Source organism: Tauraco erythrolophus, chromosome 21 (genome assembly GCF_009769465.1).
Source record: "Tauraco erythrolophus isolate bTauEry1 chromosome 21, bTauEry1.pri, whole genome shotgun sequence".
Lineage (NCBI taxonomy): Eukaryota > Metazoa > Chordata > Aves > Musophagiformes > Musophagidae > Tauraco > Tauraco erythrolophus.
The window spans coordinates 5,440,242-5,466,300 of NC_141485.1; the positions used below are offsets into that span (position 1 = coordinate 5,440,242).

General features: G+C 45.5%; 1 protein-coding gene across 2 annotated transcripts in view; it reads left to right on the forward strand.

Moving 5' to 3' along the window:
* The window catches only part of FAM222B (family with sequence similarity 222 member B), a 34,630-nt gene extending 9,163 nt beyond the window's left edge, over positions 1 to 25,467 (forward strand). Inside the window, exons 2-3 of one of the 2 annotated variants that reach the window (XM_086624644.1) lie at positions 17,504 to 17,631; positions 23,283 to 25,467. In XM_086624644.1, coding sequence (XP_086480770.1) covers positions 17,550 to 17,631; positions 23,283 to 24,868 — 1,668 coding nt within the window. In that variant the 5' untranslated portion in view covers positions 17,504 to 17,549 and the 3' untranslated portion in view covers positions 24,869 to 25,467. The remainder of the gene's footprint in view (positions 1 to 17,503; positions 17,632 to 23,282) is intronic. The other variant, XM_086624645.1, reaches the window with a different exon arrangement.
* Positions 25,468 to 26,059: the final 592 nt, after the last annotated feature.

Consider the following 26,059-nt stretch of genomic DNA (forward strand, 5'->3'; position numbering starts at 1 on the left):
CTAGCATACTTCTAACATGACTTTGCCCGTGCACAGGAAGACCACTGGTTTGTGTTTGCTTTGGAGAAGAGTGTTGGATCCTGCGGGAGCGAGACCCTGGTGGTGGAGCCGGCAGCCGGAGCAGCGTGGGGCTTTTTGCTGGAGGACGTGTCTTTGTAGGGCTGTCATCTTCAGCAAACAGTTGCAGGGCGCTGTTCCGCTTCGGCGATCCCAGATGTTGGTTGGAAATCAGATGTGTGTCTCCAAAAGCAGCACTCTGTGGCAGGGTGCTGTCTGTGTGCCGTGCCACTGGGACGAACTGGGGAAATGGGGGATTTCCAGCTAAATGTGTGCAACAAGCGTGGTGGTTGTCGATGAGCACAGGGCTGTCCTGACTGGGGTCTAGTGGAAAATGCCAAGAGCTGAATACCAGTTTTAGGAGGGCTTCAGTAAATGTTTAAGAGATTTAGGGTTTCTGTTGGTGAAAAAAAGAATATTTTTAATTGCTGTTTTCACTAGGAGCTAGTAAAGGAGAGCTGTGCTGGAAATGGAGAGTTTGTACCCAGCCACCCAGCTGCGGCTTTGCTACAGTTGATGTTCTGTAGCCTCCAAAACAGTAAACTTGAAACAGGAAGGTCTGCTCTGTGTGTTGATGGTATCTTTCTTGTTACCATAGATTTTGGTAAAGCTGCGTTCCTTAGCTCTTGCAAACCTTTTTAATTGTTTTTTCTCACAACCTTAGCCAGATCTTATCATGTAAGTAATTGTTGCATCATATTGGCTTTATTCTCTCTACTGGGAAGTGAGATAATTGCTTTATACTTTCTAATGGGAAGTATTTAGGAGGCCTCTTACCTCCAAGATGTAGATGAGCAGTGCAGTGGCTATTGCAACGCTTGCGTTTCTCCCAGCTTTTCTGGAGCTTGGTGGGTATCAGGCAGGAGGAGGGAGGCAGGGTTGGCTGGCACCTTCTCTTGGATTGAGTGAAAATAAAGTTGCTCAGTGTTTTAGACTCTGTCATAAAAGTAAAGCTACCGGCTCTGATGTGCCTCTTATTTAGGTGTATCTCATCTGCGGGAATATTCAGCCAGACTTTCCTTATGAAGTAGTATTATAGGATATTAATTATTCATAGTCAGTTTAATTCTTCTTTCTTGCATATTTAATTGTAATAGCATGCTGTATGTCACAGTGATTTCCCAGAAGAACTGTACGCCAAAGGAAAACCATTCAGGTATATAGTCTTAAATATGTCCGTGCTAATCTTTGTTGTTTAATTTTGGAGCAGAATGGGATATTATCAGATGTTTCTTGCAGGGAATCAATTATGCAAAATCATGATTTCGCTTGATCTTTTTTCAGTTAAATTCTTCAAGCTGAAATAGCGGGTTTGATTGTCACAGATGACGTTTACATTGTCTTGCTTATTTTATGAGGAAAAAATGCTTAATGGGAGGGAGGACGTGACTTTTGTTTCTTCTCTGAAGGAGGAAACCTCTATCAAAGACTTTGGAAGTGCCGATCGATTCCTTCCAGAAGATGAAGGAAAGGAGTAAGATTTTTATTGAGTTTTTTTCAGTGATCAGAATAGCAATGCCAAATGCTTGTGTGATTAAGATATTTTTATTACTTTTTTTTTTTAATGACTAGGATGGGCTCTTAATGCTTGACGTGAGAAAATACTGGAGACGCAGGAACTGCAAATGCATTCGCAATTTGATTTTCGTTACCCACGTTCTAGAGCTGTTTCGTGCTTGTAAGGGCACTTGGTGAAACCAAATCCGTTGTGTTTGGAGAGCAGGATTGTTCTCTGCGATTCACCGTAGGAGTTAAAACTTCTGAAAAATCTGTTTACAATGTGTCTGAACCAGAGGATAGAGGACACAGTAGAGACTGTTATCTGTTTACTGCTCAGATAAGGAGGTGGAATAGATTGCTGGCCTGTTTCTGAACTCTGCTTAATGAATGGTTGCTAGGCAAATTGCATCTCAATCAGCTTAATCCTCAAGATGTCATTTACAGGTCTGCTCTTTGTGAGGGCCAGAACCGTGTGCTTTCAAACTGTACAGGCCAGAAATTGCCAGCAAAGCAGCTTAGAATAGCTTGTTCAAAAATTCAGTGTACGCGTGTTGCTGAGCTGCCCAATTTAAAGTGCCCGTTGTCGCAGGGCCATCATTGCATGACCATGCACTGGATTAGGCGTTCGGTGATGGACAGGAGGCAGCAGCATCGTTAGCACCGTTTCTGGACCAGCACAGCGTATATCAGAACGTTTTGGCACTGGATTAACACGAAAGGAAACGTTTCTAAATGGGGACCGTGCTGCTGACCTGACGAAAGGTATTTCTGTTTTGACTGAGTTTGCTCAGAGCTGGGTGTGATTTCGGGGTGCACATGATTAACTTTGGCAAACAGTTGGAAGTGGGAGGTGGTGTCACCTCGTACAGGGCAGAGAGCTGGGGCTGGCCTTGGTGAGAGAGCTCTAATTGGGAGAGGGCACGGGCTGGCTGTGTGAAGGCTTCAGCCTGCCTCTGAAACAGTGGACTTTCTCCCGCAGCATCAGGAGAGAGTCAATTAATTGCGCATGCTGGTATGTGTTACTCGCATACATCGGGCTCATGATTTAGTCCAAAGGAAAAAGTTTCCTAATATAGTTAAGCTTTAACAGTTGCTTTGTAAAGAAAGATAACAAGATACTGTTTTTTATTGGTTTCCCATGGCAGTGATTAATCTTATTGCAGGCAGAGCATTGTTCTTTGCATGGCTACACCTTCCTTTCCTTTGAAACACATCCTCTGTGAGTGCTGTACGTCATGAGACTGAACACTGTAAATGCAAACTGGAAAAGACTGGACTTGTTGAATGCTAAAGATGTTTTAGAACTGTTTATGGTCACCGTGTGCTGGTAATAAGTGTTCCTCACGTGGCACGGTTATTAAAAGTGCAGGTGAAAGCGTAGTATGTGAACTTTGCAGTGCTTGTGTAGTTTGGATGCGTGTAGCTTTCGTGTTATTCAAAAATACTGTTAGAATTTTAGGAAAAGATCGTATTAAAACGTGGAGAGCCTCTTCAAATAAAGCATAAATAAACTATTCCACCTTAGTCACCAGCAAAATGACGGTGGTGCTTGCATCTTTATGCTGTAGATGGGAACAGGACTGGTGAACAGAAGACTTTGTGATCAGAGAGTGCTTTTCATGCAAATGAAGATTTTATTACATGCTGCTGAATCAGGGGCTTGTGTAGTGAGAACAGCACAGAAGTGATAAGATCACTTTGTCATAGCTTGAAATTTTGCCCAGCGTGTCTTTCAGATCGCTGAAACGGGCAAGAAACATTCTTGTTAAGGGCACAGCAGTAACTGATATAATATTTTGGGGGCAGGGCTTTCTCTCCATGGTACGGTCCGTCTGCAGTGCTCTGCCACGTATCCGCAGCCCTCGTTTCAGAGCAATGAGGAACTGAAACGTGTAGGTGTCCCTGCGCAGCAGCAAAGTCATAAAAGCTCGCGTTCCTGATGGGATCCCAGTTCTGCACTTGCCCGAATGGATATGGAATCTCCTCTCTGCTGCAAGCTGGGATCCGTTAGCATTGGTTAGAGCAGAGTTGTCCATCTTTTTGGCTGAAATAATCTGTGTTGCCTCTTCCCAAGTTGTGCAGGTGCTCTGCACATGCCGTGGGGGTGTGTTTTGCTGCAGAGGGCACCCATCCAGGACGGGCTCTGTTGGTTTTCCTTTCGTGCCAATATCGTCTTCCCGATGTCTGTCTTTCATGGTTAGAACCAGTTTGGTTTAATGAGGGCTGTTGTTGCCAACAAATGAAGGGATGTATGTGGTGGAATAGGCATCTAGATCTTCCCCTGCAGATGGGTGGTGTTCAGCATCCTGGTGTGACCTTGGTAAAAGTTCTCCGGCGTGTGACTTTCACTCTTTATTTATCTCTCTTGCTGCGTAGCAGTTTTCCTTACAGAGAAGCGTCTGAGCTATTGGAAATCTGTCCTCTCTTCTCTTCCTTTCTCCAGAGACATTGTCAGCGTAACACCCAAGCTACTTAGATTGACGACTGAGTATTCTGCTTTTACACAATCAAGAGGCATTCAATGAAGCAGCAAGATGAGAAGGAGTTTAAGATTTAGGACTGACATTTTTAGGCACTTTTGAATCTGTAGTTTTGAATAGTTTTGGTGAGGAAGGTCAAAGGCTTCCTTCACATGGGATGCCTCCTTATGTTTGTGTTGAGCATCCATCAAAGCATATAGCGTAAGGGAGAAACGTGCTTCACAGCCGTCAGATTGCACTGTGGGGCTGTTCGTGTCTCACATTCTCATCTGAAGAGTCTAGGAACAAAATCTAATCCTGCACCTTCCTGGAGAGTTTCGGAGCGGCAGGATGGAACCTTTTTCCCTGTTTTTCTCATGCAAATTGTGGTAAGGATTATTCAGTGTTTAAAATCTGGTTTATACTGGCTTCTGAATTTCATTTGAAATAAACATCTGGAGAGCTTTTTGATCTCCTGTGCAAGACTGTTGTCTGCCTTGCTCGTTAAAGTGACTTCTGCTTAATTTTCAGTGAAAGGCAAAGACCTAGATCATTTCAACCCAGAGGCAATATAAACGGTTAACCTTCTGCAGTTAGAAGTTTCCACGAGCACACAGCCTATCCAGTAGGTATTTAAATCCTTTCTATTAGGGAGTGTGGCAGCCAGAGGTATCTGTTTCTTCTGTGCTGCTCTTTGGGAGGTGCAAGGCTGCTACCTGTAGTGTGATTTGTACTTCTGCGAAGCCTTGTTCTCCTGGTGCTGAGCACATATCGGAGGGGATGCTCCGTTTGAGGAGAATTACAGTCTTGTCCCTTTGCAGCTTGTGGTACAAAGCCCTCCTCCAAGAGATTGCCATGGTTTGCCGGTGTCCGGCGGTCAGATCGGTGGAGCAGTGTCACACAGGGAGTTACTGGCTGTTTATTCAAATAGCCGTTACGTTTGCAGTATGTTTTCTCTGGTTTGACAGGAGCTTGCTCCTCTGCTCTTCGCTGGAGACTGAAAACGTGTGTGCCTGTGGCGAGAGTGCCGGCTATGTGCTTCCTCTGTCTTTCTGGCTTTGAAATGGGTTCCTGTTGCTCTTTGGCAGACCCTGAAGCAGCGATCTGTGGAAGCAACGTGGTATTCAGAGCAGGAGTGACTTTACTTCTTTGTTTTCCCTCTTTGTTTATGTCTGTATGGGATCAGCTGGTCCCACGTTATGTGTGAAGTAGTTAAATTGTAGCCTGCATCTGTAGGATGTGATTTCTCCCCCTCCCCTCCAGTTGCTTTGATCAAATCAAGTGAAAATGCAGCGCTTTCGTTTCTAGTTTTGTAGTTTCAAAGACAGCCTCTTGACACGCTCTAGCAGTCTGGACCTGAGTCCTTTTTTTTCCTTAGTCCAAAGGCGCACTGTGTCTTGCGCCTTTCTCTGTATCAGCAGTTGGGATCTGCGTTGGCTTTTATCTGCATCAAAAGACAAATGGAAGAGAGCAAGACACTGCAGGAATGGGAAACAGGCTTACATATACAATGAAAATATGTAATCCTTACGTTCAGTCTGCCACATGGAGTACAGACCAGTTTCTATATTGGAGATCTGTAGCCTATACTCCCAGAAATGTGAGTTTAGACTTTAGGCTTTGAAGGTTGCTTAATCCCCCCAGCAGTTAATACCAACATAAATTTTTCTGTGATGTCAAGCTTTTCCTTCTAAATGCTTCTTTCTTTCTTTTTTTTTTTGCATGTGTCAACTATACAAAGCAACACTCAATTTGAGAAATTAGCATTCCAACACTCTGTAAGCACTTTATTTTTGTCCGCTTTGTGAGCAGCTGAACACATGTCCAGGCTGAAATACGCTGAGCTGCTGCTTCCCGGTGAGCGTGCCAGTGCCGCTCGGCACGAGGAGCGGTGAGAAGGCTCTCAGCCACGCAGGCGTGGGAGAATTCGGAACTTTGTCCAGTGTCCTGAAAAGACTCTCCCGACCTCCATCCTGGAAAAGCACATCTGCAAATCTCCTGCTCGACAGCATCCCAGGGGAGAGGATCCCAGCTAAGCCGTACTAAGTCATACCCAGTTTCTCAGTGGGATGAGTGCTCTGGTCGCTGTCATCCCGATCGGAATCCGAACCATGTCTGATAACACTCGTAATGTTGTGGTACACGTTGCTTTTTCAGAGTAGTAATGCTTAAAGCGAAGTGTGTTTCTCTCTGCATTAAGGAGTCAGCTTCAGCTATTCAAAGCAAGTTGATAAATTGCTTTTCATTAAGTGTCTGAGCGCCAAGGGGTTCAGTATGTGTTCCAAGGAAAAAAATACATTAATTACAGCTTCTGTAGAACATTTATCAATCACATAGTTATAAACAGTACTAATGCAGTTAATTGAAGGTAGAAAAATTTACCTTTGGAATTTGTTGACTGTAGCAATTCTGTGGTTGGAAAGACAAATTGTCTAGAAAATAAAATCAAGCGATACTTTGGGGATTGCCTGAGTAACTGTCTCGAGTGTGCACTTGACCAGCCTCTCGCCCAGTGTTCGGAGGTGGTGTGCTGCCTTCAGTGTGAGATGCACCGCGGAGGTCAGGGCTGTTACAGCCCGGGTTATCGGGAGCTCAGCGTTCATGCGGGTGGGTTTGTGCTGTGTTTGCCATTGAAGCACAGTCTACGGGTTGCACTAACAGTATTTATTCTCTTCTTGCCCACACAGCCAGGTTGTGTTTACCATGCAAAGGTGTCTTGCTGACTGTAGTCCAGTTACAGCTGTCTCTGTGGCCTGTCCATACAATTTCTGTATTGCCATATGAGTGCGGTGGTTTTTAAAAAGAAAAAGGCCACTCCGGAGGAAGAAGGATGCACAAAAGCAAACAAAAATCTCCTGCTCACCTGTAGTCAGTAAAACTTACTGTGAAAAAGAAATCTTTGTGAATGTAAACTTTGGATAAAGGCGATGCGTTGACTGCTGAACGAATCAGGGGAGATGGTGCCAAAGGGGTTTATCATGTCTGCAGACAAAAATCTCTGGTGCTTGTGGCGTGCAGCGGTTTTGAAAACATCTTGCACACTCGTGTTGCTTTCCCAGCGACTGTTTTGAGCTGCCAGCCTCGCAACCGGCTGGTTTTCCTGCTTCTCAGGAAAGCACTGAGAATAGTGGAGACTTCTTACAGTAGCTCACAATTAATGTATTTCTTGTCCTTTCTTCTGTTGAGTTGTTATGAGATGACCTTTGAGTTTCTTGGAAGATTGATAAGGATGCTAGGTCTGTGTCAGGACAAGCCAACGAGGCAGCAGCACCTCGTTTGGAAGGTTAACGGGAAAATGCCGTCCCAGTGTCTGGTCCAGCTCTTTGGTATTCACCTGGCAGCTTGTATTTCCTGCTGGTGAGCGTGTTGTACTTGTGTCGCAGCTTCTGTTCCAGCTTTTTAGAATTCTTTTCGTCTTTACAGTAGGCTGCGCAGTATCTCCAACTACAGAAGAAGGTCTTATCTTGCCCTTACAAATGGAGAAATGTGTATCGAAGAGCTGATGTGCTCATGGTCTGGCAGGAAGCTCTGGCACTGCGCACTTAGACAGAGATCTCCGATTTTGTATCTTAAATAAAAATCTGCCTTGTATTTCTCCGCTTGCTTTGTAAATGGGCTGTTGAAATTTCACCGTAGGTGGGACCTTAATTCAGTATCCGAAAAGCTAAATGCTAAACCAAGCAACTGTCGGTGTGATTGTACAGGTCGAAACGGTACACGTGCATAACGAATGCAAACTGAAATGCGTTCCCCCTGTGAGCCTGCCCGCCTGTGCTCACACACCACCAGCACACCTGGTCCACAAGTGAGTCACTTTTTATTTTTTTCCAAAATATGCAGGTTCAGTTTGTTGTTTTGTATGAAGTCTAATTCATTCCGCCTCATCTTATTTGCAAATATTTCTCATTTTCAAGTGAATCTATTTTTAAAACAGGACTCAAAGCATATTTTTTTCAGTGTCTAACAAATGTCTGGTTTGTTGTTTGTGTGTTGCATAGAGGTAAAATTTGTTCAAAGTTAGCTCTGAAATTTATTTATTTTTTTTTTTAAATCAGCTTGTAATAAACAGGGGAAGATAGCTGCTTTCCTACTCGGGGAACTGTCATAATCTGTAACTTCTAACGATATTTTAGGAGGAAAAACTGTCATCCTTCTGTCATGTGCAGCCACAAGGATTTCTGTAAGTCATGGTTAAGACTTTAATTCTGGGCTTTTCTAGAGTAAGTGTGGAATGAGAGAAGATAATGATAATGGTGATCTGTGTGAAGCAGCCGCTGGAGAGGGAACTATTTCATGTTTCCTTTCCCCTTTGCCTGGGCAGCTGTTTGCTGTACTTAATAAAAGCTTCCTTCTCGGATTTGGGAAGGCAAAAAAGTCAAGAGGGTGAAATTCTGGCTGAGAGCAGCATGAGGAAGCTCACGGCTCTTGCATGTCCTTTGTGGTAAAGTAAACCCCAGAATGACAAGCTAGTGCTTTTCCCAGACATCGAACACGTCGGAAAGCTGCGCGTAACACCGACGCAGAGCGCGTTCTTGCTGGTGATGTTGAGGTTGTAACTGCAGGCTCTCTGCTGTGGGAAAGGGGTTCAATGTGTAATTTGCTTTCTTATCACTCAAAGGCAGAAGGAAGTTGCGTATGAGGATGGAGAATGTCCGTTGGTGGGAATGCGTGCTGCCTCCATTGAGGTATGTGGTAGCAGCATCCTGTAGTTTGGTAGTCACTGGGCTGATCTGGGTTTGCTTTGGGTGGAAGTCATCTCAGCTAACCTTAACACCGTCACGTTCACATGAAAACATGCACACTCGTGTCTGTAAGTCTGTTCCATAGTGGCTGCTGTTGTATTCTAGTTGCTGCTCAAGCATGTAGGAAGAAGGGGAGTTTAGTTTGCCCCAAGGATAATGGATGTTTTGGAGGAGGGAACGTTTGTTTGTACCTCTCAGTATCTTGTTGAAGAAAATGATATCTTCTGTGAATGTTAGTGATGAGTAGGGAGCCCGTTTTGCATTTTGAAAGTGCAAATGTAAGCCCCATATCCTGTGCAAGTTACAATTTTGATGACAACACCGTATTTACCTGGCTTTACTCCATCTTTACTCCAACACCCATCTTTACTCCATCTCCTAAATGACTGTGCAGGTTTATATGCTGAAATGTAACTAAGAGACGTCCCAGACTGTTTCTTCATTCCTGTTTCCCACCAGTACAGCATTAAGAACTTGGAGTTGGAAGTTACCATATAAAAGGAGAAAGAAAATTAATTAAAGGTCAGAGTGCTTTAGTGTAGTGAAAATTCAGAGGAGGCAGATACAAAGTTATTCAAATCGCTTTTGACTTCAGGCAGGTTGATTTTCCTATTTCTTGCATATGTTCCCATGGTAAAGGTAGTATCTCATCTTCTCATAACTGACCACTAGCATGTGTGTTTCAAGCACAGCCAGAAATACTCCTTTGAAGCTTTGGCCAGGGCCTACAATCGTCCCGACTTGTCTTTTCTACATCTTTCCTTCATCTTAGAAGCGGCCTGCAACCCCTGGCAAGACCTACTTACGCCTGTGTTGTCTGTCAGCTCCTGCCACGTTGCAGAATACGGAGTTAAATCTAAAAATAGGCTTAAAAAGAGGTGAGGCCTTTGAGCAAAGTAAAATAAGCCACCGATTTGGGTCATGAAAGGGAATTGATGTCACTGGTTCTCTGTTGCAGCTTTCTTGAGCTAAGAAATTCTGTTCCGAGCCGTGAAGATGCAGAGGACCAGTGCTGAGCAAATGGCACTCAGGAGAGGGAAGGGTGGTCTGCTTCCAGTTCTCCCTGAGAAACTGCCCAGACCATGACCTTGTAAGCCTGACGTGAGAAGTCAAGATGGTATTGAATGCTCTGCAGTTTTATTTATCTTCACAGTCTTCTTCAGTGGTAGAAAACTGTCACCCACTGCTGTCCTTTTAACAAGGAGCGACCACGGCATCGGGTGATGAAATGCTTCATCCAAAATTACGTCAGGAACCTGTGGTGAGCCAGATACTTCCCTCCATCTCTTCTGTCATAGGCTAGCCCATAATCAGGAGATCAGTCTTGTAACATAAATCTGGTCAGAAAACCTTAAGCCACTGCAAAAGGAGTTGTGTGCAATTTTTGCCCATTTCAGAGTGGTTATGTGGCTTCAGTAATGTTTGTTAAGTGCTTTGATATGCTTTGGTGAAGGGCGGTGTGTTAATAATTAAAATTGGAAGGAAGTTCTGAAGTAGTATGAGGGATGATGACTGCTTTCTGGTCTGTTAGTTAACAAAAATGCAAAATATAAATGGACGAATCAGCAGGAATTTAGTTTAATGCTCCCTTCCCCCAGCCACCTGCACGGGCTGAGCACAAAAAGCAGCTAATTGTCTGCTGTGCTGTGGAGATGAAAGAAGCTGGTCCTACAACAGGAAAGGCTGTTGAGCTGCATGAAGGTGGTAAATTATCAGCACTGAAAACCTTTTGAGTTGGTATCTTTACGTGCTCAAAAAATGCATTATTTGTACTGGCATGTACAGCGTTTGGGGGTTGGTGAAACCAGCGTCTTCTGACGTGAGTCTTATGTTTCAGTCCATGTAATTAAGAGGTCAGTAAAACTGAAACTTGGTTTTGAAACTATGCCTGTGTGGTGTTTGGGTATTGTCAAGGTGTGCGTTTGGTGAGGACGGGCCCTCTTAATGACTTGATCTTGGCCTAGCTAACGAGCTGTTTGCAGAGTCGCGCCGTGATGTGCACTGGGCAGGCTGTAAGAGCAGCCTCGTGTTTGTCCATTTTACTGCCAGCAGTTTCATTTGCAAAGTGCAGGCAGGAGCAGGCTTCTTGCCAGCAACAGCTTCATTCAGATTAAGGCTTTAGTTCAATTATGTCCAATTAACTTTTATTGCAGATAGCAGTGATAATTACTTGCAAGTCAATTTTTTGGCTGTGGTTATCCCAAGGCTAAAGTCTGAGCTTGATGGATTTTAATAACTGAAGTGACGTATGGCTCTTCCTCTTTTTTTCTTCTTTAGGCCTCAATTAGATGAAAGGTCAGAAGCTATGTAAAAATCCATCTTACAATTAAAGCCAACTGTTCTACTCTTCACCAGACGCGTAGTACTGTGTTTTAAAATAATCTCTTGGGACTGACCTAAAAAAAAAAAGGCTTTTTAAACTCTGAGATCATAACCTTGAGCTTGCTGCCACTTTAGCCCAAGAGCGAATTTGATGGAGCTGATGTCACACACGGCAGTACCTGCCCGCCTGGAGCCGAGAGCCGCCGTCATGGCTTTTTTTAGTGCACTACATCCTGTTCAAAATTGCTCACCTAGAAGCATTCAGTGGTAGCCCGTGGGCACAAGGAGTGTGACATGAACAATATTCCCTTTATGTGCTGTTACCCCAAAGCTTCTTCATTTTCTTCCATGTTGAGCATTGCCATCCCAGCTCGGGGAGAAGAGCAGAGCTGTGCTGCAGCAGATGCCTCCCCTCTCCCGAAGCACCCCACATCCATTTAAATTCTCTCTGCTTTCCCCTCCAAACTGTTTAATTTTGTTGCCTGAGTAACATTATAAATGGAGGTCAGCCTAAAAGGTGAAATGGTTTACAAGCAAAATCATAGTTAATTAAACTGCAAGAAGCAAAAATTGATTCTGATCGGAACTGTTGCAGAGCTCTACGGAAGGTCCACCTGAATGCAAAAAGCCAGAAGGTCCCGTGCTGGCAGATGCTGACGGTGCACTCCGCTTGTTACAAAAGGCGACTTCCCATTGTTCAGTCTTCCTATTTATTTATCCCCCAGTACACCCGATGCTATTGTGATTTATTGCTGTTTCTGAAGACTACCTCTCTGCGCATTATTTTGCAGTTTTCCATTTATAAAACGTTAAGAGGATGTGATACCAGCCGGCGATGAATGCAGTGCTAGTTTAGTAATTTTGTTCCAGGAAACGGTAAGGTTTATCTCTGGCTCTTCAGCAGTCCCAGGAAAGGGCCATTCTGGTAAGTGCCCAAGAATAAAAGGGGAGTTTTAGGGCTGGAGAAAGGCAGGAAGCCTGCAGGATCAGTCTAGGCACTGTCAAGTGAGGCACAGAAGGAGTCATGTTGAACACTGAGGTTGGTGGGGGGTTCAGTGTCTGCAGTTGACACGAGCAAATTTTTGAAACTCCTAGATTTTAGGTTACTTTGGAAGAGGGAGGAGGAATGAGTCTCATTTGGTCTTGAGCAGCCTGCTAGGGGGTAAATGAGACACTGAGTTTCCCTTGGAGCATGAAAATTGGCCCTCATTCAATTATGTTTCCTGGCAAGCTCTTACAGACATTTGTACCAAAGAAACTTTACAACTCAAGTTAGTTTTTGGTTTTGTTTGCAGCATTTATATATGCTGAACTTGGAATGTGCCACGTGTGCTTGGGGGTTGCCGTAAATCCCGCCAGTGGTTATGGAATTTCACGGGGCTACCTTGTGAATAACGAGGAGAAGCGAAGCGTATCAGTCAGCCACAAGCGCTTAACAACCCTCGCACGGCTTACAGGACCCCGGGGTGCTGGAAACTTGGAATAGTTTGGAGCTTTTCTTTTGTGTGTGGGTAGATGCTCCTGCTTCCTCCCGGCCCGGAGCTTTGTGAACAAGCCCGCAGTTAATGGTGGAATTTCAAACATGCATGTTTACTTTCAGGAACCTCACTTTCAACTTCACCAGCTTGCTTTCGTCTAAACCAGCTCAGTTTCCCATGTTTCACTGGCCGGGAATGGTTTGTGGGGAGTGTTTCCTTTGTGTGCTTACCCTGCAAGGCCTCTTGAGAGTTTCAGAGACTGGCATATTTGAAAACTTGGCAATAACTCTGCATATGTGGTCTGTTTATATAATGATAAAGTGTGTCAGAGTATTAGAAATTTCCTAGTAGTACCGAGTTGCTTTACACCTCTGTTTTACTCTAGCTCGTAAAAGTACCCCCTGGCTTGAGGAGCACTGGATCTGGCAGAGGCAACACTAAACTTGGAATATCAGCCAGAAAATAATATATCTTTTTAGTCCAGAAAGGCAATATCATGGTCAGTTTTATGGGAACTGGTTCTTAGCTCTACAGGGAGGGTGTCCGTGGGCAGTGGGTGGAGGTGAGTTCTTCCGTCCTACCCGGTGAGCCTCGGTGGTGACAGGGCTTACTTTGAAAATCAGTGCAGGGGACACTGTGCTACTGGACCAAAACCCACCCTGATGCGCAGGTAAGGCTGGATGTAACAGTCATTATGGGCGTGTGACAATTACCCCCAGATCCCAAGCACTGCAAATCCCTCTTAAGCTGAACATGCTTTGATTTAATTATTAATAAATCTTAGGAGGAAAAAAATCTGTTCTATGTTTGAACCTGCTAGCTGTTTCAGAGCGTCCTGCAGTACGTGTGCTGTTACGATTATATCCTGCAGCCAGATTAGATTAAAATCACTTCAAAGAGGAGTATTTATTTATTCCAATCTAATGATTGTTTTCCTCTAGAAACGTACTTTATCTTTTTATATGTATTTTCAAGACAGAGCTCGTTATGCTGTGTTTGGCAGTATACAGAATCAGTTTAAAATACAATTTAATAACTTTAAAGGTAAGGGGTTTACAGCCGCCCTCCATTGCTGGGTGTCAGAACCTTCTGGTCAGCTTGCTCTTCAGTTTGTAGCTGACTGGCTTAGAAGACAGCGTTACTGAACCTACTACTGTGGAAAAAAAAACCAAACTTGATTCCTGATTCACTCAGTCCGCTCCAGTTCACCCAGTAACACACAGCCCATCCTCGGAGGGGCTGGGGCAGCAGCCCCCCAGGGAGCTTTGCAGGTGTTGGTGCCCACACAAGTTGCCGCTGTGGAGCCAAGCCTGCTAGTGAGAAGTCTTAACCTGCCAAGTTCAGTTTATCTCCTACTCTGGACTTGTTAGAAGGAATAAAGCTGAGTGCAGGAGGGGATGGTGGGTCTAGCTGCCGACCTGAGACAGCCAGTAATGCTCACCTCAATCCCAGATACAGTCCGTGCCGGGGATTTCGACTCGTTTTAGCTGGGTGGTGTGTTGGAGTTGGCTGCGCTGGCTCGTGCTGAAGAAGAGTCAGGTCAGAAAGTAGTAGTCAGGTGCCGAGTATCTCCAAGGGAATAAATGTTAATTCATTTCTAACAAAAAAAAACCCACATACTTGTTTGTAAAGATATTTCAAATGCATTAGTTTTCAAATACTGAGATCTTGATTTTGAAAAACTATATTAATTTCATAGAGAACAAAAATTGGAGCAGGATTTTAATTATAATACGGAATTCAGCAATGGAGTTATGGTCAGCACTTCTATATAAGTGTGAATTTCTTTTTTTAATGCTCAGCAGTGACCTAGATGGCATTAATTTGGTTATTGCAAATCAAGCTAAAAGAATTATTTTATGCTTCCACTTAAAATTATTTTTGTAAGCCAAATATTTAATTTAAAATTATTATTGCCACCCCAGTCCTTTATGAACCTTTGGCATTGCCTAAAATGTTTATCTGCCTGCGGGAACAACTTGCCTTTATCGCTCTCTCTAAAGCATCACTTTCTTTGTTGGAGCTAAAGCCTCTGTAAATATATGTTTTGACCTTCAAGGAAATACTGCTGTCTGGTCACAGAAGCCTGGCTATTCCGAGTCGAACGCTGTGACCGCTCTTAATCACTTGTTCTCTCTCCTAATGTGCCATTATCCTGTTTATTGCGGTGTGCGTGGCGCTGAGCCTCCCGTGGCACTTCAGCAAGAGGCTGACTGGCAGAGTCCCGGTGTCCAGGCTGTAATGAGCGTTAGTGACGGCGCAGGTGAGCAAACCTTCCGCGTATCTTGCTGCCAGAAATGCTGCTTGTTCAAGCAGAGAGCACGCCGAGTGCAGTGCTGCGCTGCAGAACGCTTGTCTCCCTTCCGGGGCGCCACACAAACTTGCCATCAGTTAAGTAATGTTTTCCACACCGACCTCCTCTGGCCATGCAGGGATGGGAAATAATCCTGGGCTGGCGTCAGATGTTACTGGAGTAAGAGGTAGACGCTTAGGTGGATATGGGAATGGTGTGATCTGATGGTTTCCTGACTATGACAAAGGCTTTTAGTTTTATTTGTCTGCTTTTCACTGAGAAATAGGTCTTGGTTTTGCCAGTCTTCTGAAGTTGATGAAATGAGGGGGAAAAGGAAAATACAATTATTATTTTTTCTTGCTGACCATGAGTGTTTCTGTTGCTTACTCAGGTAAAGCTCTGGCAACTCATGGTGATTTTGTCTTCTGATTAAGAGGAGCTGGATTCTTGTTTTTTCTTTTTGGTCTCGCTGAGCATGATTTGGGACAAGAAACTGGTGCCCACAGGCTGTCTGCAAAGTTTCACTGAGCATTGCATACTTACAGTCATTAATGAATCTTATTTGTAAAGGTCGAGCAACTTTTCAGTTCCTAAAGCAATTCCTTTAAGTTGTGGATGTGACAGGTCTTCAGTCATCATTTCTGAACACCTTCTGAAAGACTCCAAGAACTCCACCTCCTGCAGAGGGTGAGAAGAAAAATCTAGGTTTAGAGTAATTTTACAAGGTTTTACAATTAAATATCTTGGACTTCTGGTAGTGCAGATCGTTCCTGTGTCCTAGGGATGAAATGGAGAACAACGTAAACTTGTGTTGGTGGTTGCGCTGTTGGCCCTGCAGCTCGGTGAGGTTGTGTGTTTGTTTCTCACGGCACTGGGTCACTGTTACTCTCAGTGAGTAGAGTGAGTGGGAAATAGCATGGAGCTGTCAAGCTGATACTCTGTGCCCAAAACTATTTTTATTTGTTAGAGTGGCACCCAACGGGCTCACTCAGCAACACTCGCTTGGCTTTTGAGACCACTCGCACAGTGAAGATGCAGAAGTTTTCATAAATTAGTATTTGTATGAGGTTGCTTGGCCGTTGGTTTAATCAGCCTTTGTCTGTTGAACCAAGGAGATGCAAATAGACATGGAGCTAATGAATCTACACAGTGAGTAGTTCCTGTGGGAAATCTTTAAGTCCAAGCCATTAACTGTATTGATGCAGGTATTCCTTGGGTGGTCTGACTTGTGACGGTGGTCTGAGGTTAAGTTTCAAATTAAAGTCTCTAAAATATCTCTGCAGAGTAACGGGTTTTTGAAGCTTTCTGGATCACGAAGGCGGTGATGCTATCCAGGACGTCGCGCTGACGTTGCTGCGTCGGGCATCATCCGAAGGCTTCACATTGTTTGCGCAGTCCTTGGCAGTGCTGCTCTTTCAGAAGTGGCTTCTGCAGGATTTCTGCAGCCGTGGCTTCTCGTGCCGATCTCGAGCTTTCTGCTTCACCTGTCTTGATCTTTGAACGCGTCCCCAGTTGTTTTAATTGGCGTTTTGAAACAATGACTGAAATTAATGCATTTTGAAGCCTCCAACTCTTCTAAATTTTGGGGGCTGTATAACACACCAAGCCCTTTCTAGCGGCTCGTTAGGTGTCTTGGCAAAAGCGCACCCTGTATAGAGGCACTGATGCAGAGATCTGCACAAGGAGAAGTCAACTGGTATCTCCAGCTTGGCTCAGCCTCCCCGTTTCCCAGATCTTTCTAAAGAGCTCGTGACTGGCTGTAGCTTGTCCCAGTAGCTGCGGCAAGGGGGGATCTGAGCAGGGGCTTGGACCAGGCAGCCTCTAGAGACCTTGTTCCAACTCAGATTCCTCTCCGTAATCCTAGTAACGTTGGGAGACTTTGAGCCCGAGTTAGCTTTGCTGGGAAACCCCTTGTGTCTGTACACCGATGATGGGATTTGGGGGTAGCCATGCAGTGTTTGTACATAAAGAGCTTTAGTGCTCCGTGCGTTCCTTCTGAGGTTCAGTCTCTCAAATGCTGAACCTCTGCAGCAGGGGGTGGTGGCACCTCTGCAGCTCCTTTGTGCAGAAGGCACGTCTCGCCGTTTGTCTAACCCGGAGCCGCGCAGGTTAGCGAGTCTCCTGTGAAATGAAGGAAGTTGTAGCCATTCATCTTTCAGCCTAATGGGCCACAGAAATTACAAGCTGTAGCATGCAGCTCAATCTTGCCACGAGGCAGAGTGCTGCATACTTTGCCTTCAATTTATGCATGCCATGCCTTTTTATTAAATGTAAAAGAGCAGTTGACAGGATTTCTCCAGAGGACTTGCTCTGGCTATACCTGGTAGATAGCCAGCGCGTTTCAATGTATAGTCCAATGAATGATGGTGGTTTCTTTACCGTTCATAACAACCGCCTTTGAGACGTGAGGACAGAGTTGTGGCCTCTCCCCTGTCTGTCAAGCAGCGGAGGAGAGCGAGGCGGCTGCTTTAGTTTTAACGCTGCAGATGACCCACTTCTTGAAGCATTTCCGTTACAAGATGCAGTAAGGGCCGGAGCGGCAGGCGCGCATCTGTGCTTGGTCAGGCCTTCACCCAGGGATGGCTCTTTGCCGCTTTCTTTTCTCTGTTCCTCCTTGTATTATAACTTTGAATTGTCTCTCTGTTGTTGCAGTGTGCAGAGGAGTGAATGCCCCATGTTGTGTTAGTGCCTGTCTGCCATGCTGGCCTGTCTGCCAGGACCAGGTGACCTCTCCTTTCAGCTTCTTTCTTACACGCAGATGAACACTGGACTTCAGAAATGTGAGTGACGTTTTGTCTGCAGGATGTGGTTAACTGTTAAATCTGGCTCTGGTACAGCTGTGACATAAACATTTAGGATACAGTGGAAAAACTGTTTAATGTTAGAGTCTTTCTTTCGTTGTGCCTTCAAGGCATCCATCAATAATGGCTCTGAGAAATCGCTGTGCAGGTTCACGTGTGTGCAGCAAGTTCTTCCCCCTTCCCGGCTTTATAAAGGTTAATTTTAACCACAGCACGACGAAATGCAAGTGAGGTTTCTGTGAGATTCGTGCCTCTTTGCTGAAAACGTTTTGTGCTAAAAGTGTGCCAGCTGACTTGCTTCTTAACACAAGTTTTTCCTTACTCCTTTTCACTTCCATTCGTTTAATTGCTTGTAGTCACCAACAGAAGTTGGATCGGGCTAATACAAACCTTTTGAGGTCAGCAGCTCCGTTGTTCTACATACCTAGGGCATGTACTGCAAATATTGGTGATCTAGCCCAAATTACTAACGTTCAAAGTGTCTGTCTTCCTTCTGATGTTTCTTTGGTGCCTCTGAAAATATGTCTGCAGAGTAGTCTGATAATTCTTCTTTTATAACTTCAGTCCTTTTTTTGATAGCTGTAGTAGTGTTTTTAAGAAGAGCTCAGGCTTGGGAATGTAAATTTACTGGCTAGAGATTTTTCTGAATCTTACTCTGTCTCTTCTCTTTATCACTGAAGTTGCACATTGATCGTTCAGCTGAAATGTCAGAAATACCAAAGTTTCTACAGAAGATCTGTGTACTTGGTTCTTAGGGCTGTGATCTGTCTCTTGTATTGGAAACGTGTTTTGGGAGAACTCTGTTCCCTCAGTTTGCTGATGGACTCCTTGCTTTTTAGAACCAAGTAACTCACCCTGCAGTTATACCTAAAATTGTTACGATGTTAAGATTTGTGGTGCTGCTGAAAATAGGTAAGATAATTTTGCAATTAAGGGTGACATGATTAAAGTCCTGGCAGGGTGAATGACACTGTTCAGGTACATACGTGTGCTCCCCCCCACATTTATGCCGACTCCATGGGCTTGGTAATTGTAGCGACGCTTTTGGCAATAGCAAAAATCCTTACTCACAAAAGGACTTCCTTAGATGGCACAAAACTGGGCATTCCCCTCCTTTCTCTTTTCCATTTCCAGTTGGAGCTTTGCTGACGGAAACACGTGTATTCAAAAGGTAGGCTGTTGCGGTGAGAACGTGCCTAGGTCCTTGTGTTGGTGAAGTTTCTTCGTTGGCTTGGAAAGCTTGGTTCTGAAAGCAAATTGTTGAGGTTCCTGTGAGGGTAGTTGTGCCTAAATCAGGTAGTTGCTAATTACACGTTTATGAGACAACGTGCTGGTATGTGGGCAGTTTCTTAACCTGGTGGTACCTGGTGCTGTTTCTGAGAACTGCTTATCCCCATGCTGAAAGCATCGCTGTATCCTGCTTAGTGAAGTGCTTTGGGTACTGCATTGAACAGAATTTAGGACATAAAGTAGCTGGCAGGCAGTGGCTGGCAGGGGTAATGCTCAGCTGTTCCAGTTTGTTCTGATTTATATGGAAAATGAAACTGCTCGTACAGACCTTGCTCACCCCTGCTGCAGATGTGTGTAAGATTAATTGGTGCGTTTCTCTCCGGACTGTATATGCACAAGTGTGCCAAAGGAAAGCTGACTAATGAGCGATTTTAATGAAGGGTGACTTGTGACTTTTGATGGGGTTTGGCAGCAGGCTTTAATAACAGTGCTGTTGCTTTTATAAAAGGCACAGAACTCCACATGATAGCTTTTATTCAGACTTACGGTGTTTGCATTAATTTTTTAAGTGTAGTTTTCTGGATCAGACTTTTTAGTAGTGCTTAAAAATCCATATTAGCTCAATTATCTTTTTTTTTTTCTTCTTACTCAGATGAGAGGCATTTTTCTTAAAGGTGGTCTGTAGGAGTTTTGAAGATTAATATGCAAATATTTTTCCCTTTAGAAACCAATCACTAGAGGACTTCCGATTTCAGTATTTGTCTTGGAATTCCAACCTGCATCACAGGAAAAGCTACCCCTGAAATTCATCCTTATCCACACAGGGGATTTCTCACTTGACTCCGTATCGATATTCTCTTTCTCCTCCCAGTGACTCCAATATAAACCTGACCAGTCAGTTGAGATAACTCGAGGCAAGGCTGTTCGGGCAGCGTCTGCAGCCGCTGTTGGACATAGTGGCAGTGCCTGGGAAAAAAAGGGTGGTTTGTCATGATGGTTCTGCAAAGTCAAGGTGGAAGGTGCTTCTGGGAGGGCTTTTGGGAGAGGGTGAACAGAAGAGCAGAGCAGATTGGAACTGAATGTGGGATCATCTGCTAAAATCGAGCCCTTGTTAGGGTGAGGGCTCTTTAAAGCCTGTGGAGATGCTGCTGCAGTTGAGATGTTTATGCAGAAGATGGACACAGCTGTTTTTCGCCTGTCCCAACGCGGATGCTCTCATTAGGGTAGGAATCCTGAAGGCCTGTTTGTGTTTTGTTTAACGTTAATGAAAATTTCACTGTGGGCAGTTTTAAAAGCACTGGGTTTTAAAGCCTTAATGAGAAATGCACTGGAAAGATGTTACATTAGTGCTGAGGTGAGGCAGAGAAATATATCTTATTTCATGATAAAAATAGCTCCAGAGGTGAGACGCGCACAGGAATGTGACCATATGAATTTGTTGCCATGGGATTAGTGGCAGTGTGAACTTGCAGTTCACCAATTTATTGGGGTAATTGCTCATATGCACAGCTTTACCTTATAGTAAACATGAAATAATTACTTTTCAACAAAAGTATCCTGCCTTTACGTTTATCGTTAGGCAACTTTGTGAATCTGATTACTTTGTTTCCTTAATGTAGCTTGTTCATCTGCCATCCTCCTCAGCGTTTTATGGCCAGATCCAGAATGCTTGCACTTGCACATGAATGCTGAGTGTATTCCAATACCAGTGTTTTCTTTGGGATCTGTTCTGTCTGGTTTTCCATTCACTTAGTAACCAGACCTAATTGTCCTTTACCGGTTTGCAGGATATTTGTATGGGATGTTCAGACTCTTGCTCGCCCCGTAATGCCTTTCTCCTTTCTCCTAATTTTTTGCTGCCTTAATTATTCTAGTCATCGATTCTTGCCTGTGGAACTACTAGCGAAGCACATTTTAAGCAGCACATTGTGGCACTCAGAAATACATCACCTTGGTCAGGCCTAAGTAGAATGGCTGAGTTAGTCCACAGTAAAAGGAGCACAGTCTTAGCCGTATGTTGAACGGGCTCTGTTTGAGATGGCAAAGAAGATCCTGTCCGAGGAGTCGAAAAGACGGTTTGCCATTTGGTAGGGTGCCAAACTTGATGCTGGTGCATCATTTCGGTTTAATTGAGGGCTTATTTTCTCTCGTCGGAGGAGGGTGTTCTTCTGGATTTGGGGTTATGGATGTGTTATAACGACAGCCGCAGCAGCCCCTGCAAACGTGGATGATTTAACTGCTTTCTGAGAGCTTCCATCCCAGTGCCCGCGTAACGGAAAAATAGATGTGTGAGTAACTAAGGAATGTTCAGTGCTAATGTTTACCACCTAATTTGCTGGTATGCCTATAGAAGTGTAAACCAGACTGCGAAGTTTTGATGAGAAAGGTGCCTTAAAGTATCTACTCAATTTTTCATCTGAAAATAAAAGCTTTATGTGGCAGGGGCCATAACTGTAACAAACCACAGTACAGAAGAGTGGATTCCTTTGTCCGTTGTTGATGGTGGTTCTCTGGTTCGTGGTGAGTTGTAAGGGTCCTCTCCTGGGGAAGAAACAGAACTTAACGAGCGTGGCCTGTGCCAAAATAAAGGTTGGGGAGCTCATGGAGGCCTTGGATGTTGAGGCAGAGTAGTACTGGCAGATCCGTTCGGAGGGGAGGCTCTCCCCTCTGTTAGGAGCATAGCAGCTCGCTCAAAAGGAGACAGAAACCACCTGCCTGCAGCAGCAGGTGCAGGGATCCGAACAGAGGATGTTTGGGTTAATATCAAATGAGTGTTGCCTTCGATTGAGAGGAAGGGTGGTACTGGCACGTGCCAGCGTTTGGGCAGCACAGAGAGTAAAGACCGTAACCGGCGCTGTGGTACGTGCTGTGCTAGAGATGCAAGACAGCCTGCTTGCAAAGCTTCCCATTTCACAAAAGATATTTTCAATATTTCTATAATTATCTTTGCTTTTGGTATCCCTCCTATTTTCCATTTTCTGGCCCATTTTACTTTCTGAAAGTGAGTGCTCTTAGAGCAGCATTGCTCTCCCTCACCTTTGAAGACTGGAAGCTGCAGGATGCAAAGAGGAAGAAATGGCTGGTACTCAGACTTGAGCTGTATTCAGGAACCTTTTGGAGGCAATTTGCTTAAAAGAATCATAGGTGGATTTTCGAGGAGGGCTGTTTACCAGGGATCATCAAGCTCTTTACTGGACCATTAGATTTCCTTGGATCAGAGGGCCAGATGTGGGGCCGGGGTGCTCTTGGGCTCTGAAGGAGCTGACTGCTGCGTTTCTTGTTCTTTCAGCACAGCAGCAGATGGCATGGGAATGCTGAAAATTTTAGCAAAAAGGATGGGTGTTTTTTTCCAGTAAACTGTTTGCAAGGTTGGGGGAAAAGATCAAGCAAAATCAAATTGTCAAAGCTGCAAGCCGTTATTTGAAGATGATAAAATCCCTTCTAAAGCAGTCATCCCATAGGAGTTAAGCAGCAAAGTTGTGGTAGGGGAACAGCCCAGCTCTCTGCTTAGAATATGATTATAGTGAGAGAGGTGCAGGCATTTCCCTAGATTCCTGAAGTTCTTTCCAGAAGCACTTTGAGCTTGTGGGCAAGGTAGGTATCTGGTAAATTGGAGTAAGTGAAACCACACCTCTGTCTCCAGAAGTCTTTTGTCTGCGTCTGGGGAGTAGCATGTTTTTAATCTTGTGAGGTAATAACCTAATTTTGCTGTATGACACGAGGATGTGGTCCTTAGCAAGGTGCCACACTGCAAATTTATCTGAAGACATAATTGCAAGCCATAAAATAACGCACATGTAGCCGAGCTTGGACTGACGAGGGCTTCCTAATGGACAAACAGACACTCGAAGTGCTTTCAGATGTCAGCATCTAGAAAAGAAAGAGCTCAGATGTAAATGGAGGCTTGAGCTGAAGTGCTTCATCTGGTTCCCACCTCAGAGTTACACGAGTTTAATGTTTAATTCATACCTTTCTGATTTCTGAGTTACGTGATAAAGATAGTGAGAATGGCTTGAAGAGCCGTGAGGAGGCATCTTTAATTTAAGAGAATAGCAACTAGCCCACCACTTCAAGCTGTAAGGAGTAGTTCAGGCTGGAGACAGTCCGATGTTTGTAGCGTGTTGCCTGTTTTCTCCAACTGTAAACATGCTCTGATCAAAGCACTGACTTCATTTTGCTCCCCTGGGCAGGTCTTGCCTTAAGCTGAACCTGGGGGTTGTGTTGGTCACCAGGTAATAAAGGGAAGGAGGTACTTGGTATGAGATCTGCTGGTCTGGGAAGGTGAAGTTCTTGCCTCTCGATTCCTTGGAGATTTCCTACCCTTGTTGTGCAACTGTCTTGCCCTGAGGTTGATCCCTCGCTTACCAGAATCGGTATTGACAAATTTCCTTTCTCCGCAGGGGACACTACACAGAAAATGAGATCTGCACAGTATCCTACCCCAGCAGAATTGGATGCTTATGCTAAGAAGGTCGCCAACAATCCACTGACTATAAAAATTTTTCCAAACAGTGTCAAGGTTCCCCAGAGGAAACACATACGCCGTACTGTGAACGGACTTGATACTTCGGGCCAGAGGTACAGTCCCTACCCGTCTCAGGCCACCACGAAAACAGGCCTCCTGGCGATAGTCAAATCTCCAGCGAAAGGCATTATCAAAGACTTTGACGGGACACGCACGCGCCTGCTGCCGGAAGCGATGATGAATCCCCCTTCCACACCGTACGTTGCACCTAGCACTTTAACCCACCCCCAGGCGCTTGCTCGCCAGCAGGCTCTCCAGCATGCACAGACTTTGCCGCACCCCCAGAGTATACCGCAGCCACAGGCTCTGCAGCACCCTCAGGGTATACCCCAGCCACAGAGCTTACCGCACCCTCAGGGGATACCGCAGCCCCAGGCGCTGCCGCACCCTCAGAACATGCAGCAGCCGCAGGGCTTGCAGCACCCTCAGACCATGGCACACCAGACTCTGCAGCACCCCCCAAATCCTTTGCTGCAGCCAGGTTTACATGGAAGCAGAAAGATGCCGGATGCAGATGCGCCGCCGAATGTGACCGTGTCTACCTCAACCATTCCCCTCTCTATGGCTGCCACCCTGCAGCAGAACCAGCCACCGGACCTGAGCAGCATTGTGCACCAGATTAACCAGTTCTGCCAGGCCAGAGCTGGCATTAGCACTACCTCAGTATGTGAGGGACAGATCGCAAACCCCAGCCCTATAAGTCGCAACCTGCTTATCAATGCAAGTACCAGGGTATCTACTCACAATGTCCCTACACCCATGCCTTCCTGTGTAGTAAACCCTGTAGATCATGCTGCTGCTGCTATTCCTCCTGCCTCTGTTAATGTGCCCATGGTGAATATTAACAGGGTGCCGCCCGCCTACCAGAACGAAATCAAATCGGTTGCGTGGAACCAGCACCAGCTTGCACATCTGCAGCAAATGTGTGGGGATGCTGCTGGGCCTGCTGGACTGGCAGGGAAGCACCCTCAGAGAGAGATCGCGGGGCAGAGTTTCCCTGGCAAAACTTCAAACTACCCTCAAGAACTGTGCATGGGCCAGTCCTTCAGCTTGAAGCCCCCCATCGAGAAGCCTACGCCTTCTCCGCCTGTGAACGGGTTGCAGGGACCCTTGCCATATACCAATGGGCACTATTTCCAGCCCATCTGGAATAACATTCTGCCCACACCCAACAGTGACAGCTCTGGGTCCCAGGACCTCGCCATGCCTTTCCACGGGGGACAGGCGGCAGGAGCGCCGCTAGATTGTGCAGGAGGAACTCATTACAGAGCTGGAGCTGGCCCATCCAGCCAGAATAATGTGATGCAGACCATGGATTACCTAAGCGGGGACTTCCAGCAGTCCTGCTTCAGAGATCAGAACATGGCCGTGCTGGGAAAAGTCCATCGGCCTCCCATGAACCGAGCACCTGAACCAACCGATAGTCGAAATCTTCATATTCAACACCCAGGGTATAGATAGGCTGCAGTCACTTTCACAGACAAAAATTATAGGTTTAGTCTTAATTTTAATTAATAAGCAAGGCATTTTTAACTTGCAAACTTGTGTGATCATTATAGTAACCATTGGAAGAAGACATACTGTATATTTAAAAGCTTTGCTTACATGTTACCTATCTCCTTTCTGCATTTAACCTGCCCTTACTTTCAAAGAATTTAATTACACTACTTCCCGCCGCAGCCGTTTCCTCGCCGCAGAATCCCCTTCCCGCAGCTTTTGCCTTCTGCTTAGTGGCTCCGTGCTGGACCGATGCCGAGTTGCTGCGGGGTCTCGCAGTTGCATCCGTTCGCCGGCCCCGTCGAGGGCGAGGTAGCGTAGCTGCTTACTTTTCCATCTCGGTTTCCTCCGAAGATTCAGAGCAACAGGGTTTGTCAGGAAGCGGGGCTTATTTTCACCTCGAAAGCCCGTTTCATTAATGCATCAAACACTGACCATGTGCACTGTCTAGAGGCCTGTTTAATTGAAAAAGAAGCCCACGTTTGCAAAGAGCTGGCTAGGGTGGGCATTAACCTAGGAAGAAGCTTTCCAGCTATTTCTTGCCGAGACGCCCGCGTTTTTCGTTTAGGCTTTGTCCAAAGCCAACAGCCTCCGGCTGCTTTTTCTGACACTTTTTTTTTGCGGACAGGGTATGGAGGACGGGGGAATGGCGGTTTCGGGACGTAGGCAGCAGCGCTGCCGTAGGTAGTTGCCTTTTTTTTCTGCATCATGTTTCTTTTCCCCGCTCCCCTTTTGCCAGCGTAAGAGCCAACGTGGTCTGAACCCCTCGCTGCTAGGAGTCTGGCCATCCTGATGTGGAGTCCAGACCCACTGACAACTCCAAAAAGGGTTCAGCTGCTTCTCGGGTAACCAGAATTACTTTCAGGGAGAGGAGACGTAACTCGAGCTCGTCTCCAGCGCGGTGAGCGGGCGCGTGGGGTGGCGGGGCGCAGTCCCGCTCCGGCAGCCGTACCGACGGGACGGGAGGCGGTCGATGCAAAGCTCTGCTCACAAGCCACTGCGGGACTGACGGTCCCACGTTCCTCTCCATCAAAACGCCACAGCAGATTTAACAGAACGATTCTCCTCTCTGGGAATGAGCGAAGCTATGTATATCATCCCTTTTTCCCAGGGTCTCGGTGCCTAACTCCTGTTCCTTTCCCGCGTCACTTCCAG